Raw genomic sequence first — 15,309 nt, 5'->3', positions numbered from 1 at the left:
TGTCTTTTGTCCTCTGCTTCAGTCTGTCACTGCCGAGAGAATCAGGTGAGTCTAATTGGTGCCAGCTGCGCTAATTAACCTGACGCTGGTTCCACACACTCTCCTCCACACCTCTCCCCTCTGCAGCTGAGCTCTCCCACGCCCATCGCCACAGACGCCAATAGTGCGCGGTGCAGTATATGCCAAAGCGGGTGGTAAACTCCATCTAAGGCTAAATACCGGCACGAGACCGATAGTCGACAAGTACCTTAAGGGAAAGTTGACAAGAACTTTGAAGAGAGAGTTCAAGAGGGTGTGAAACCGTTAAGAGGTAAACGGGTGGGGTCTGCGCAGTCCGCCCGGGAGATTCAACTCGGCGGGCCAGGGGCGGCCGCTCGGTGCGGGAGGATCCCCTCGCGGGACCTCTCACCGGGTGCGGGCCGTCCCCCGCCTGGCGCATTTCCTCCGCGGCGGTGCGCCGCGACCGGCTCCGGGTCGGCCAGGAAGGGTCCGGGCCGAAGGTGGCTCACAATGTACTGAACTGTACATTGCTTGCAAATGTTCTTTTGCACTGGAAATCACTGGAAAATTAAACTCAAGATGTGAAAAGTAATGTGTAATGCAATTTTCATTCTGTTAGAGTATATATTGTAAAACTGGTATCGAAAAAAGTATCGTTTAGGAACCGGTATCGAAGTGAAGGTATCGGAATTGGTACCGGTATCGAAACTTTTAGATTGATACCCAGCCCTATGAGTAACCTAACGTTTCGACTCCAAGCTATGTTGCTGTATCGCTAAATCCCTACAAGTCACAGCACAGTCTCAGATCATCAAGCAGGATTCTTCTGTTTGTTCCTAAGACCTGGCTCAAAACTAAAGGCGACAGGGATTATTCACGTTTGGAACTCGCAGCCTGATGATTTCAAACTGGCACAACCAATAAATCCCCCCTACAACTGAGCTTCTTTCTTTTTTCAAACTGCCTTTCACTCCTATTTTTGTTTCACTCTGGTCTCCAGTACATCTATATAATTCATATATTTTTCTTGAGTATGCCTGCTTTACTATTTATTGTTAGGCTTTTGTTGCTCTCTCTAGTTTTAGTAGCCTATTTCTGATTTTATTGTTGTGTCGACCCGCTTTAACTTTCCTTACGTAAAGCACTATGTAACAGCAAATGCTTTCGTAATTGTTATAAATTGCAAACATTTTGAAAAATTGAAGAGCTTGATAAAGATGCAAAGAGAAGTGGGACAGTACTGAGGGAAAACTTGATGGCATTTTATAGCGTTGTCTTTGACCTGATGCAAATATATCTGAGACTGTACAGGAATCTTTGTATCTATGTTTTTGGATTGAATTGACATTATTTAAAAGAGTATGATGTAAAATTGTTATCTAATTACAGGACATGTTTGGTCAAATAGTGAATAATCAATAGAAATTTTGGAAATAAGACATATTAAAGATATGTACAAAGCTCAACCAACATGTCGGTGGACTGATATGATTGGTTGATACTGGCTAGTCATAAATATTGTAATTAAAAAATAAAAAGTAATTCAGAAAAAGATGTTCTGGGTTTTTAGAAATTATGTCACCAGACACTTTGGCCAGCAAAATGACTCTGATTCCATTGTTTACAGTCCTCCCAGCACTGAATGCAACACATGTAGCAGAGTACGTATCACAGCTGAACAGATGGTGGTGTCATCACAGTACTACTTTGTGAAACGAAACACTGGAAAATTGATAAACGATGACCCCGTTCTTTTCTTCATTTCTATACTCGAAAAATGGATACCAGCAGCCAAACATTCAGTATTTGTCAGGCTTTAGTTTGAAGGTCAGCCTGATGATTTTCTTACCTTTTTCAAAAGCACAGCATCGTTGTAGTAGCGCACTATCTCCACCAGAAGGTGCAGTATTGAGGTGAGGGAGCCGGCGCACATGGCCCACACCAGAGGTAACGGCAGCAGCGTGTAGGTTGCGAACAACGTGAAGAAAACGTACCACGACGGGTCTTTTTCCAGTCCGTACACTAGCCCCCCCAGCACCTGTGTGGTCTGCGACAACCAGCTAGCAAGGCCAGCGTAGTGAAGCCACCGTGGGGACATGGAGTCTTTGCGGGTTAACACCACGATACACAGAGCTATAGCCAATGCCATGAAAAGGCCTGTCAGGCAGCCTCGCACTGTGTCGGTTACAGCCTCGGGGGCCAACGCCAGGTACAAAACCAACACGTGCAGCTTTGCCACAGCATCGATCACATTGGTGATGGCGAGAGAGTTTCGTCTTTGGTGGGACGAGTGCAGCTGGTAGAGTTTCTCCAGGTCCCTGGACTTGAAGGTGTGCCTCAGCATGGGTATGTAGACACCGCGAACGGTGCGACCCCAGTGCACAAAGAAGTCGGCATCGCTGGAGAAGTCGTGAACAGAACCCCCGACACTGCCATGTGTGCTGGTGGAACCACGAGTAATGGAGGGCTGCACTCTGAATGTGGAGGAACGGTGTTTTGTGAACCCACGCGAGGCCTTGCTGCGGATTTGTTGGTTGATCTCCTCCATGTACGCGTCGGTCACAAACATATTGCGTGCTGGTTCCACACCCACCTGCCAAAAGATGACAGGAGGAAGTTAGGTTTGTTCATGGCTGCATCAGCAAATGTTCCTATTCCCACTCTTTCTGAATGACCCAGGACTCTTTTAACAGCTGACAAGTAGGTTGTAATGGTTCTGTACTGATTTTACGGTGTAAAGAAACTATTTTTTCTCATTTAGAAACATTATATCTCGGTTTGTGAGGTTTCCCAATAGGACGTAGTACCTGGTACCAGGGACTATATTAGTACCTACTCAGCTGGGGTTCCAAGCGAGCTGAGTCAAGCCGATAATGTGACGTTTACAGAGTACAGGCCGCTGATTGGACAGGGAGTGACAACACGAGCAATTCCTTTATGAAAACCAAGCCCGCCTTTAAAAAAAAAACAAAAAAACTGACAGCGACGGTGTGCATAGCAGTTCTTGGAATTTAGCAACAAAAAAAAAAGCCATACACCAAGCAGCAGGTATCCCATTGCCTTGATGTCCTCCACTGTTGTGTCACATTTGTGTCGCACACAAATGACGTTAAGGGACTTCTGGGCTGCTGTGCTGTGACGACTCCACCTACGATGAGGTGGTACTCAATTGTAATGGAAAATAACCTAAACCAAGTCGAGTCGAGTACAATCGAGTAGAGTAGGTGCTGCTGGAAAATCTCCTTTTGTGGGTTTGAGTTGGTTTGATTCAATCAATATTTCCTATTTACCTGTTTATTTAGAGTGAAGCTACTTTATGATGCACGTTACGTGCGTTTTTTCTTCTAAACTCTTCTAGGAGAATATTTACAAAGCAACAGAAGACAAAACAGTGGAAACCATCTGGATGCAGCCAGTCTGCTGTTGACTGGAGGAACCAATCACCTGGGTGCTGAGCTCCTGCTGGATCATGATGTGCTTCACAGCGTTCTGCCACAGCATCTTTTTCCGTCGCAGCCCCGGGGACAGGGTGGCGGTCAGAGATGGCGGCTCGTGCAGCTCCATGGGGGAGACCTGCGTCGTCTCAGCGAAGGTCACCATGACGACGACCTCGGCTGACCCCACCTGTTGGTCTCAGATCAGGAGAAGGCAGTAGCCTGGAACATAAAAAGTGACGGTGAGACAAGAAGGGAAGGAGGCACTCAGCCAAGACCTGCTTCAGTGATATTCAGTGATCATTGCATGCATGCTCTGTATTGAAAATTCTCAACTCTTAATGTTGTTTGGTTCGGATGCTCTTTGGTGTCAAGGAAAGAAATGTCTTCAAACCAAAGCACTCCTTAGTCCTCAGGTTTTAACAGTATAATACAGACACTTTCATCTTAAAAGTGCCCTGGTTTGATGAGTTTTTTCCCTCTTTTTCTCTACATATCACTAGGATTTGTTGGTTCATTTAACAGGGACAATGCACATTAATAACACTGCTGTAAACCCGCCAGAGTCATCCAAGAGGCCGTTTGTCATCTGTAGCCCCTGGACAAATGTTACAGAGTGACCCTAGAATCAAACTGAAACTACAAAGTTACTGAGATCATTTATATGCATGCAGAACAAAGAGTATTAAAACATCCAACACAGTTTCACAATAAAAAAAAAACATGCAAAACACTAAAATGAGAGATTAATTGATGTAAATGGCGATATAATACTACATTCAGACTTATTTTTTCAAGGCTTAACTACTTCAGAACTGACTCTCGCCTCCAGCTAGCTTCAGATTGCAGCAACCCTGTTCATTGAAAAGTCTGGACACATAGGAAATTTCATTAACTCTAATTTTATTGCCTCCACAGATTAAATATGGCTTTGTGGAAAGAAGAAAGAGTTGAACTGGTACTTCTCGGTGGACGTGAAGGATGGACATGTTGAAAGATAGCCGATACATTTCATTTCATTTCTTGAACATTCGTATTTTTTCCTCTGTGTCCAGACTTTAGGGACACTTTGTAGAATTAATTTTAAGATCTTATTGCTCACTTATAAAGCAGGTCTGTATCTAAGCTACATGACAGAAATGTTAACTCCGTCTGAGCCGGCTCACAGCCCGTTATTCTGCTTTTAAATCTCTCCTGAAAACCCGTTCTAATAGAGCTCCTTTTATGGGATGTCATCTTGTTTTTGATTTTGTTTTAATATTGACACACTACATGCTGCATTGTGTGTATTTTGTCTTTAATTCTATCTTAATTTCATCTTAATTATGCATTACTTTGTCTGTCTGGCTCTCAGTTGTTATTTTTGTCGTGCTGAATGCTTAATGTTTTCCTGCATGTTGTAAATCCTTGTTTTTAAAAAGTACTATAAAAACAAAGTTATTATTAATATTATAACAGTTAGCATTCATACATTGTGCTGCATTGTTAGACACAAACTCAGACATGAACGGTTGAAGCAGCACAAAAAGCATGCACAGAATATAAAATGCATAAATCTGCTTAGCACAATAAAGGCAAAACCACAACAACACACGCCTGGAGGTACAATGGAAAGATAGCAACAAATGACAGCAGGCGAGCTGCTCAAAGGGAATCTTGGAATTCGTGGGGTTTCTATCTACAACATACTATTGTAAGGTCTTCACTTTACAATGTGAAGTGCCTTGAGATAACATGAGTTGTGAATCGGTGCTGTAAACTGAATAAAACCGAGCTAAGTTAAAATATTATTGGACAAAAATGGTTTACTATTAAAGATGTAAAGTGTTTGTTTATACAAAGACTGTAAGGGTTGTAGAGTAACCATGCTAGCCTGCAACCAGGTTGTTGGACAACCATAGAAAGGGAAAATGACTATAGAAAGTATGTGTTGTGTTGACATGTAATCTCAAACTAATCTGGAACTGTCACAGACCCTTTTTCACCTTGAAAGAAAACTTGGAACCAACCAGAACTCCTACGTACTTGTATTCAGAAATGACCTGCAGCCTCTGCCCTGATACGAAGACATCTGGCTCTACAGAAGAACCGCCATGTTGGAGTCAGGCCGGAAGTCTCCGTATACTGTTTCAGACACATTAAACATTGAGTGTGTGAATTCATTTGCTTGCACAGCTACTATGTACATACACCACCATTCACAAGTTTGGGGTCACCCAGGAAAGTTCATGTTTTCTGTGAAAAGTCACACTTTTATCCATGTGCTAACATAACTGCACAAGGGTTTTCTAATCATCAATGAGCCTTTCAACACCATTAGCTAACACAATGTAGCATTAGAACACAGGAGTGATGGTTGCTGGAAATGTTCCTCAGTACCCCTATGGAGATATTCCATTAAAAATCAGCCGTTTCCAGCTAGAATAGTCATTTAGCACATTAACAATGTTTAGACTGTATTTCTGATTCATTTAAAGTTATCTTCATTGAAAAAACTGCTTTTCTTTAAAAAATGTGACCCCAAACTTTTGAACGGTAGTGTAAATGCCAGCATCATCTGCATACAGCTGGATGTTGGTGTTCAGACATACAGATAGAAAATCACTGAAAACAATGACAATAACAACAGGCTTGGGGTAGTTCCTTGTGGGACACCCTTTGACAGATGGAGGGCGACTGATTGATAATTATGTACTCAAAGATTCTCCGTATTGAAACATTATGAGACTGGTTTAGGTTTTCCAGCCACATTTCTTTGTGGTGGTGTGTCATATTTCTGCTCATCAGCACTGCAGGTTTTCCCTGTGCCTGCAGGGAGTTTATCTGGGTTCCTTCTAGAGACATGCATGGAAAGTTAATTGGTGATTTGATTTAAAATGCTAACATGCTTTAAAATGGATTATGCATGTATATGTTTAACAGAAAATGCTAAAAGTCTATCCACCTCATTTGAGCTTCATCATTACATTTTCCATACTAAAGCCACTGTTGCAACTACTGATTACACCCCCAAGGAACACGGTGGAGTTATGTGACGACTGGAATTGTTTTTTCCGTCTGTCCGTTCGCAACATTACTCAAAACAGAAGGGATTTGGATGAAATTTTCAGGGAAAGTCAGAAATGACACAAGGACCAAGATATTAGATTTTGGTAGTGATGCGGCTTATATTCTAGATCCACAGATTTGCTAAATATTTCTGTACCATTGCGAGATAGCGGCCCAGCGTTACTATGACTACAAGCTGACGATCACATAATTGCAATCCTACTACAAATCCACCACTGCGGACTTATCCATCGGAAATGATACAAGGAACAATTGATTAAATTGTGGGGGTGTTTCTGAGTCCCATCAATTCCCGCTGCCCGCTACAAATTAGGGTCACGTGATCCAGTATCCGTACATAACGTACACATGCATAACACACGCCTGTGCTCAGTGCAAGACAATTTTTTTTGTGGCTGCATCTATATTAAATGGACACATTCTATGTTGCAATGATTTCTGATCATCAAAAACTAATAAATAAATGCTGCATTTATTTAAAAAAATACTGCCTTTCTGACAATGCCATATGGGGGAATGAACAACCTTGGTGGAGTACTGCACTCACTGAGTGCATATCTTGTTTTAAATGCCAAATCTCAAGATCATTGCTGTTTTATGAGTACGAATACTTCATGTTGGAGAGTGCAAATCATTATATAACTTGAGGAACATCTGTTCAGAAATAAGCAGCTAAACAATGCATTCTTTGTTGTTTAAGTCCTTCTGAGATCCTGGATATACTAATTGCACACATCCATCATGCTGAAAAGAGCCACCTGGCCGGCTCCACGTGTTGACACATTGTGTGCCAGAAGAAAGGCAGCTTTCCAACTAATTATCTGGCAGCCAGATTTAGACCTGAGCTGGTTAATGCCTGGACTTAAACTCCTCCACGTCCTTCTGGCTCTAGATGGTGCCGTCCCACCCACTCACAGTCCACTGTCACCGGGCTGATTCTCACCAAGATCGTGAATCCACACAGCACAGACTGGGCATGAGAAAACGCTTCATAATTAAGTCTGTCATTAAGGCCGCTGAAAAATATTCACATGAGCAAATGCTATGTTGGGCTGCACAGTGGAGTAGTGGTTAGCACTTTCGCCTTGCAGCAAGAAGATCCCCGGTTCAAATCCCGGCCTGGGATCTTTCTGCATGGAGTTTGCATGTTCTCCCTGTGCATGCGTGGGTTTTCTCCGGGCACTCCGGCTTCCTCCCACAGTCCAAAAATATGCTGAGGTTAATTGATTACTCTAAATTGCATGTAGGTGATTGTTTGTATATGTAGCCCTGTGACAGACTGGCGACCTGTCCAGGGTGTCCCCTGCCTTCGCCCGAGTCAGCTGGGATAGACTCCAGCACCCCCCGCGACCCTAGTGAGGATAAAGCGGTGTATAGAGAATGGAGGGATGGACGAATGCTATGTAACGGGAGATGCTTCTATCACACTGCAAACATCAGGATCGTTCCTCTGTGCCTGCATGCTGCCAACTCTGTGGAGTAAACAATATGGCTTTGCAACAATCTGTAACTGTTATGGGTAAAGAAAAGTGATGCATACAAACTGACCTGTATAGATTTACATATTGTGCATCCACTTGCCATCTCTAGCTTCAGCCACAGGACATATACATCCAGCATGTCATAATCCACTTTTGCAGGTTCCATCGCTCAGCTAACGTACACAGATCTGAAAATTAAGGCTTAATCCATGATAGGAAAACTTGAAGTGGCTCCCACTGCGATGCCCTGTCCAGCACTGGATGCGACAGGAGGAGATGCACACGCCCGGCAAAGATGTGTGGAGCCGTTCTGCCCAGGATTGTAGGTCACCACCTGGACTTCTGAAATGAAGTTAGCCACTGCCACAGAGCAGAGCTGCAGGAGCGAAGAGCGCAAAGAGGATTAATTAGTCAGCAGCTACTCTCACTGGAGGGCAAAGCTGAGGCCACTGGCACCAAGACAACGACAAAAACATGCAACGCTCTCACCCCACGGCTAAGTCAACACAATCTTTTCAAAGCAGTGTTGACACTTCAATTAAATAGCATCAGCACAAGTGCTTATTCAAATGTCTCTTTCAGGTGCTCTTTTTAATTGACTCTACCACCAACCTGATATCATACAGAGGTGCTGTCTCTGCGCTCCTGGTTACTTCAATATCTGCCTGTGCAATTAGAGACTCAGAGGTGACAAGGCCCTTTTTGGCTGTGCACAGTTAAAAACATTGCAAACACCAAACTGAATAGTTGAATAGCTGAGAGCGAGAAAGCTGAATCATTTCTCACATGATAACAGGACCCTAAGGTGATTCAGCAGCGAGCCTGTATTGAACACTTAGATTCAAGTGCTTCTGAGTAGGTGTGAGAGGCCGTTACGTCTGGCTAGCCAACATTTTGAAGACAAAAAAGGCAGATTTCTTGAAGAGAAAATAAATTCACTATTGTGTTATGTTTTGCTGTGTTTCATACAGTCGTAAGCTAATATGTGAGCTTCAGATCATCACTAGAGAACCACTGAGCTAATCATGTGTGACATGGAAAACTGGAATAGAAGAGAAGATTTTTGCTGTCAATTTCTTTATATATCCAGGACGTACAGAGAAAGTGAAAAGACATTTCTCTCACGCCTTTTTATTAACACCACACATTTAAAAATGATCAAAATACAGCATAAAAAAAATAAACAAGAAAAGCACTTAGAGAGCAGTACTCCACCAAGGCTGCTCAGCTGTATCATTTATGACAGGTGAAATCTTGAAAACAATTTGTGGTATCCAAATCCATTTGTCCATTGTTGAGTAATGCTGTGAACAGACAGACAGACAAACGTACACCCACTCCGCCGTTTCTTATAAAAAGACATAAAAATCAACCTACATACTGGCAGTAGTGCAAATGAGACAGCTTATTGAGGTGATAGCAGTGCAAAATTAATCAAATCCAAGCTTTAAATCGTGATATTTCATCAAAATGTCTTTATGTATCAGACAAATCTGGAAACAAATTAAATCTGTAAATAGTATAGCACTAATAGCATGTAGTGTCACCTTCTTTACAGTGTTGATAAGTGTGGGTACTTTGAAAAATGCTGCGTCTGGATTCCATTTATTTTCTTCACTTTTTAAGAAAATGCTCAAAGAAATTGCTCTGTTTTTGTGCTTTATAGCATTTTAACTGTCATAAAAAGGCAATTTGAGTTGTCTCTGCTTCTAGTCGTGGTGGTGCTGTTTCCATAGAGACTTTATATTGCAGAGAAGAGTGTGAGTGCAACACAAAATGCTCAGAAACCGCTTGTGGTTCCGAATATGCTGAAAACTATGTTCAACGGGTTTCAATCCATACTTCAAATGCTGTTTTCCATGAATTTCACACAGGCACATCACAACTTTAACGTCTCAAACTTCATGGTCAGTCATTTCCACATTTACAACACGTGTTAAACCTGTTGAAAATACGAACCGCATTCAGGACTGACAGAAGCAGTTTTTGATTTTTGCTTTATTCAGAGGTGGAAGAAGCATCAATACTATGGTGTAGAAATGCTCAGTAAAAGTAACAGTAATGCATTTAACTGTATACTTTTGGTACTTCACGTTAAAGCACCAAAATGAAAAGCACTCATTGTGCAGAATTTCATAAATATGTGTATTTTGGAATATAACTATTGATCCATTATTGTGTTTATTACACTAAAGTTAGAGCGGGTAAAGTTGATTTAACTTCTATAGTTTATCTGCAGTGTATCTTGTGAATTTAATAACATTTGGTCATGATCTATAATATTATATCCTCGTTTATTTGTTGACTGTATAGCCTATTTTGTTGTTGAATTAAATCTGCAATGAAGTAAAAAGTACTATATCTGCCTCTGAAATAGCAGAAAAAGTAAATACTAAAGTGAAGCACGAGGAACGGTACTTGAGTAAATCTACACTGTATACTTTCTATTAGATTACTGATGTTCCTTCAGTTTTTAAAAATTTGTAATAAGGAAGAATACCACATTTAATAACCACACTAAATCCAAGAAAATCTCTGAAATCTGAAAATATTTTTTTCTAGATTGACTGGTAAATATTTTTTTCAATACATTATCATGAATAATTCTATAAAGAGTCATATAGTCATACAGTGACTTTTGTTTTACTTTTCATATTATAATTCCAGCCTGGTTAATGCTATGCAAAACAAAGATTAATATGTAATGAATTCACAAATGTTCTTAGAATATTGCGGCTCGGTTGAGTTTTTGTGTTGGAATTTGTAAACAATGTACAGTTTTCTTCAGAATTTACTGTAATAAAGAGTCTTTGGTGCATCCTCGTGCAGTTTTTTCCAGATAGAGGGTTCATATTAACCTGCTACAGTAAATAGTTTACCAGTTTTTCTTTGTATTTTCTATGTATTTATCGTTTTCAACATGATTCTATTCCAATATCAAGTCAAGCTGTATTGTGCGTTACTGTCTGTATTATCAAGGTAAACAAGGCAAGGATTTAGTGTCTTGGGGAGAAAGAGACAAACAAATAAGAGGGAATTCAAGCATCAGCAAGAGCCACAGGCCTGAGAGGATTGATGAGAATGTTTTCTTACTGGGCTGACGGCTCCAGTCAGCTTGTGGTCTCTATGGTCGTAAGCTGGTTAAAGTTTTGGAAACTTGTTTTGCTAATTGTATCCAGGCATTGCGCAAAGCCCCTAAGACTGATCTAATGAGTTCCAATCTGTCCGTGACTGCGCAGCTCAGACCTTTCTTGCTGATTAGTGTATATCTAAAAATAACCACCAGGTCTAAGGCAGTTAGTTCTACTATAGCTGCCATCACATAGCACAGCAGCTCTCTGACACTTGTAAAGCAACGCAACAAAGCACCTTTGGGTGAGGAGATGTCACTTCTAATGGAAACATTCAGAGAGAATAGGTAAATCAGCGAAGGTAATTGCGGAAGAACATGACATTTGTATTCACACCTGTCACCATCTGTTCGATACTTAGTGGCTCTGATTGCAGTGCTGTGGAACTGTGTTCATCTGAGGGACGAGCTCTCCATTGGCCAAACCCCAGGATCTAATTAATATCAACTGTCCACTAATCAGCTGACTCTCATACACACTGAGGTCAAACCAAGAACAGAACTGACCTCGTGGCCTGCTGTGTGCTTGCCAAACATCGCTGCACTCACACGCAGACCTAATCGCATTTGTTGGTGTGTATCACTGGCACTGTTGTGTGAGGTGTAAGGCTGCAGTTGGACAGCTTTTGTTGGCAGTCACACAAAGCTCTTCTAAGTGAAGATGTGTGTACAGATCAGATAGGGTTAAAGTGGACCAAACATAGACTACTGCTCAAAAGTTTGGTGTCACAATTTCATGTTTTCCATGAAAACTCACATTTGTATTCATGTGCTAACATAACTGCTCAAGGATTTTCTAATCATCAGTGAGCCTTTCAACACCATTAGCTAACACAATGTAGCATTAGAACACAGGAGTGATGGTTGCTGGAAATGTTCCTCTGTACCCCTATGGAGACATTCCATTAAAAACCAGTTGTTTCCAGCTTGAAAAATCATTTACCACATTAACAATGTCTAGACTGGATTTATCATTCATTTAATGGTATTTTCATTCAGGACATTCTTAAGGACATTTCTAAATGACCCCAAACTTTTGAACGGTAGTGTACATATCGAAGAAGAGCTTAAAACCACTACTTGTCCTTCAAAACAAAAGATTCACAATTGTTCACCAACCTTGGAGACATAATGGGATGTTGGTCCCCTGTATGTGGCTCCTTCTCCTCCTCCTCCTCCAGCATGGTGACTACAAGGTAAAAAGCTTAATTTAATCTGATCCATCCATCCATTGTCTATACACAGCTTAATCCTCACTAGGGTCGCGAGGGGCTGGAGTCTATCCCAGCGACTTAGGGTGAAGGTAGGGGACATCCTGGACAAGTCACCAGTGTATCACAGGACTACATATAGAGACAAACAATCACACTGACATTCACACCTACAGACAATTTAGAGCTACCAAATAACTTCAGCATGTTTTTAGACTGTAGGAGGAAGCCAGAGAACCTGAAGAAAACCCATGTATGCACAGGAAGAGCGTGCAAACTCAATGCAGAAAGATCCCAGGACAGATGGGACACCAACCGGGGATCTTTTAGATGCAAGGCAACAACGCTAGCCACCAAGTCACTGTGCAATCCCATTTAATCTTATGACATCCTCAAATTTAATGTGCATTTCAGTTTGATTTTGACTTCTTGGCCTGTCTGATGAGAAGTATTAACAATAGTAAACCACACAGAGGCTCAGACCTGTAGCCCTACCAACAACAGGCCAGCTTGGTAAGCTATCATCATGATCTACTCTTACTCTGCAATACAATAACTACAAGCAGTTACACATATCTTCAAAAGACAGCATAAACTACTTAGCTTAAGCAAATCTAGGCAGTGTTATCCCATTCAAAAAGGGCCACTCACCATCGACAACCAAATGAGGGTTGGACAGATAAAGAGTTACCAGCACAAAGTACTGAACCGGATGGCTTAGTGGGGTTAAAAGACCTGGGAGGGTAAATTCCTTTGCCATTCTAAGTGGTTCAGGGACAAGCTTCAAGTTTTAACAATGTATAGACAAATGCCTAGCATGGCAATTGTGTAAATATGAACATGTGTGGGTGCCATATGCATAAAAGCAGTTCAGCGATGTTTTTAAAAATGTGTCGCTTAGTTTTGTGCAGAATCAGTTTCTTTTCTTTGCCGTCTAGTTCTGTGAAAGTTGGCATGAACATGTCAGAGTTTTAAAAGTATTCTTCTCTTACGCTACAGGTCAAAAGTTTGGAAGCAACTTCAAGCTTCTACTCACAATATTGTTCTTAAAAAGGTACAAATAATCAAAACCAGTATGAATTCTATGAATTCTGGGATGTATTTACGGCACCATCAGACTTCTCTTTCATTGATATGTATCATTTTCCTCTTTCTTTTTGTAATGGTAATAATTATTAGGTAACAGTCTGATTCTGCCATGCTGGTGCTGGCGGTCTTTGGATGTTTAATACTGACCTTCAAATTCTGGATGAAGAACCTCTGTAAGAGGCTTGTCCCATCTCATGCAGACGATTGACTCACTGCTTCCACCAGCTGGCAGAAAGAAAGACTCATTGTGTTGCTGCATCATCTATAGAACGAGTTGCCTGCAGAAAAATAAATAAATAAAAAATGTTACATTTAACAAACATTATCATAGCCTAACTATAATACTGAACTATTTTTGATGCGGTTGTTTCATTTCTAATTCATTTTCATTCATTTTTCATGATTGAACAGCTTCATAAGTCTAAATGATGACCTCTGTTACACTTCTGCATTAACTAGGATTACATAAGTTAAAAGGGAAACTTGTATTTAGTAAATTCACTGACCATTTGTCAAGCGTATTTGCACTACTTGGATCGTTGTTCCTCATTCGCACTGTTTTGAATATTCTGCACTATATCTGAAACATTATCTCGTGGTCATGTTTACATTTCACTCAGTTGTGCTTTTCTTAGTTCTTGCTTAGCTCTAGTTTTTCTTCCATTGTTTACCTGATTTTTAATTTACTTAGTTTTTGCCTTTTTAAATCTTTATACATGTCATATTTCTAAGTTTCTAAAAGTGTTTATTTAATGTCTACTCCTGCACAAAGAGAGTAATTTCAATCCTTGGTATGTCACGTACATACTGAAGGGTGACAATCAAGCTGACTTTGACTTTGACTACTTGGAAATTATGTCCTCCAGACAATCCTTGCACACAGTGTCAACCCAGGTGGTGATGAGATCTAATCACTGTTTGACATTTGAACTGCTTTGGATGGGATTACCATCCAATCTAGAAAGTGGAGGCCAATATATAGTGCCCATCCAAAAAAAAAAAAAGTTGCACACTATAATATTTCATTGGACCACCTTTAGTTCTGAGAATTCAGAGACAATGGTTCACCACTATCCCTCAGGTTTTAATAATGTGTTGAACTGTTCTTAATCTGATTTTAGTAGTTTCAGAAATCTCCTTAGCTGTTTTCTTTGCTTGATGCAGGCCAATAATTTCACCCTTCTGAGAGACAAGCTTCTTTTCCATGATCACAGGATATGTCTTCTGGCATGGTTGTTTAAGACGATCATTATCTAATAGAAGGCTCTTACCTATTTGCTTAATTAAATCCAGGTGGCAACTTTTTGGGACAGGCAGTGTATGTTATTTACTTTTAATACCAGTGTCTTCTTGGCTTTTATAGCTGTGGTTGCTGCTTTGCTACTTCACTAACATTCACTACAATTAAGCAAGATGAGGGGACAATACTCATTGTATTCTACCGTTTTAAATAGATTATTTCAAAACTCTCATTCAATAGTTCTCATCACTGTGGGGTCAAACATGTTATCTGACTCACCAATGTGTAAGCCATTCATTGTTTTACCAGAGATTGTCATGTGTCTGGTATTAAGTGTGTTTCCAGACTGATTAAAGGTGGTGTCCACTGGTGGGCTGTCACTTACAGTTAGCCGGTGACAGCTAGTAGCTAGCTACAGGAACAGCAACGCCGGCTTAACTAAAAGAATCGTGTCTTAGCATAGCTGAACTTCAGTCAAAGTGCCCGGCGTTGGTTGCCCGTATGCCAAAACCTTTAAGGATTTTAATTCTGTTTACTTCATGGTAAGAAACCGATTTTGCCTACTACTAAACGTGTTCAGTTGAGGATTACCGGGGGCTTGTCGCTAAGCAAAGCAGGCAGCTAGCTAAGCTAACGTTAGCATACTTAGCTAGTA

General features: G+C 40.9%; 1 protein-coding gene across 3 annotated transcripts in view; it reads right to left on the bottom strand.

Annotated features, from left to right (window-relative positions):
* Window positions 1-15,309, bottom strand: part of si:dkey-206f10.1 (adenylate cyclase type 8) — a 41,189-nt gene that overhangs the window by 25,433 nt on the left and 447 nt on the right. The window contains exons 2-7 of one of the 3 annotated variants that reach the window (XM_051960960.1): window positions 13,562-13,692; window positions 12,234-12,303; window positions 8,052-8,360; window positions 5,460-5,558; window positions 3,445-3,656; window positions 1,850-2,593 (exon numbers count right to left, since the gene is read on the bottom strand). In XM_051960960.1, coding sequence (XP_051816920.1) covers window positions 1,850-2,593; window positions 3,445-3,600 — 900 coding nt within the window. In that variant the 5' untranslated portion in view covers window positions 3,601-3,656; window positions 5,460-5,558; window positions 8,052-8,360; window positions 12,234-12,303; window positions 13,562-13,692. The remainder of the gene's footprint in view (window positions 1-1,849; window positions 2,594-3,444; window positions 3,657-5,459; window positions 5,559-8,051; window positions 8,361-12,233; window positions 12,304-13,561; window positions 13,693-15,309) is intronic. The other 2 variants (XM_051960961.1, XM_051960962.1) reach the window with 2 other exon arrangements.

The sequence above is a fragment of the Acanthochromis polyacanthus genome, chromosome 16 (assembly GCF_021347895.1).
Source record: "Acanthochromis polyacanthus isolate Apoly-LR-REF ecotype Palm Island chromosome 16, KAUST_Apoly_ChrSc, whole genome shotgun sequence".
NCBI classification, from domain to species: Eukaryota; Metazoa; Chordata; class Actinopteri; family Pomacentridae; genus Acanthochromis; species Acanthochromis polyacanthus.
This window is presented reverse-complemented; position numbering and strand designations above follow the sequence as displayed.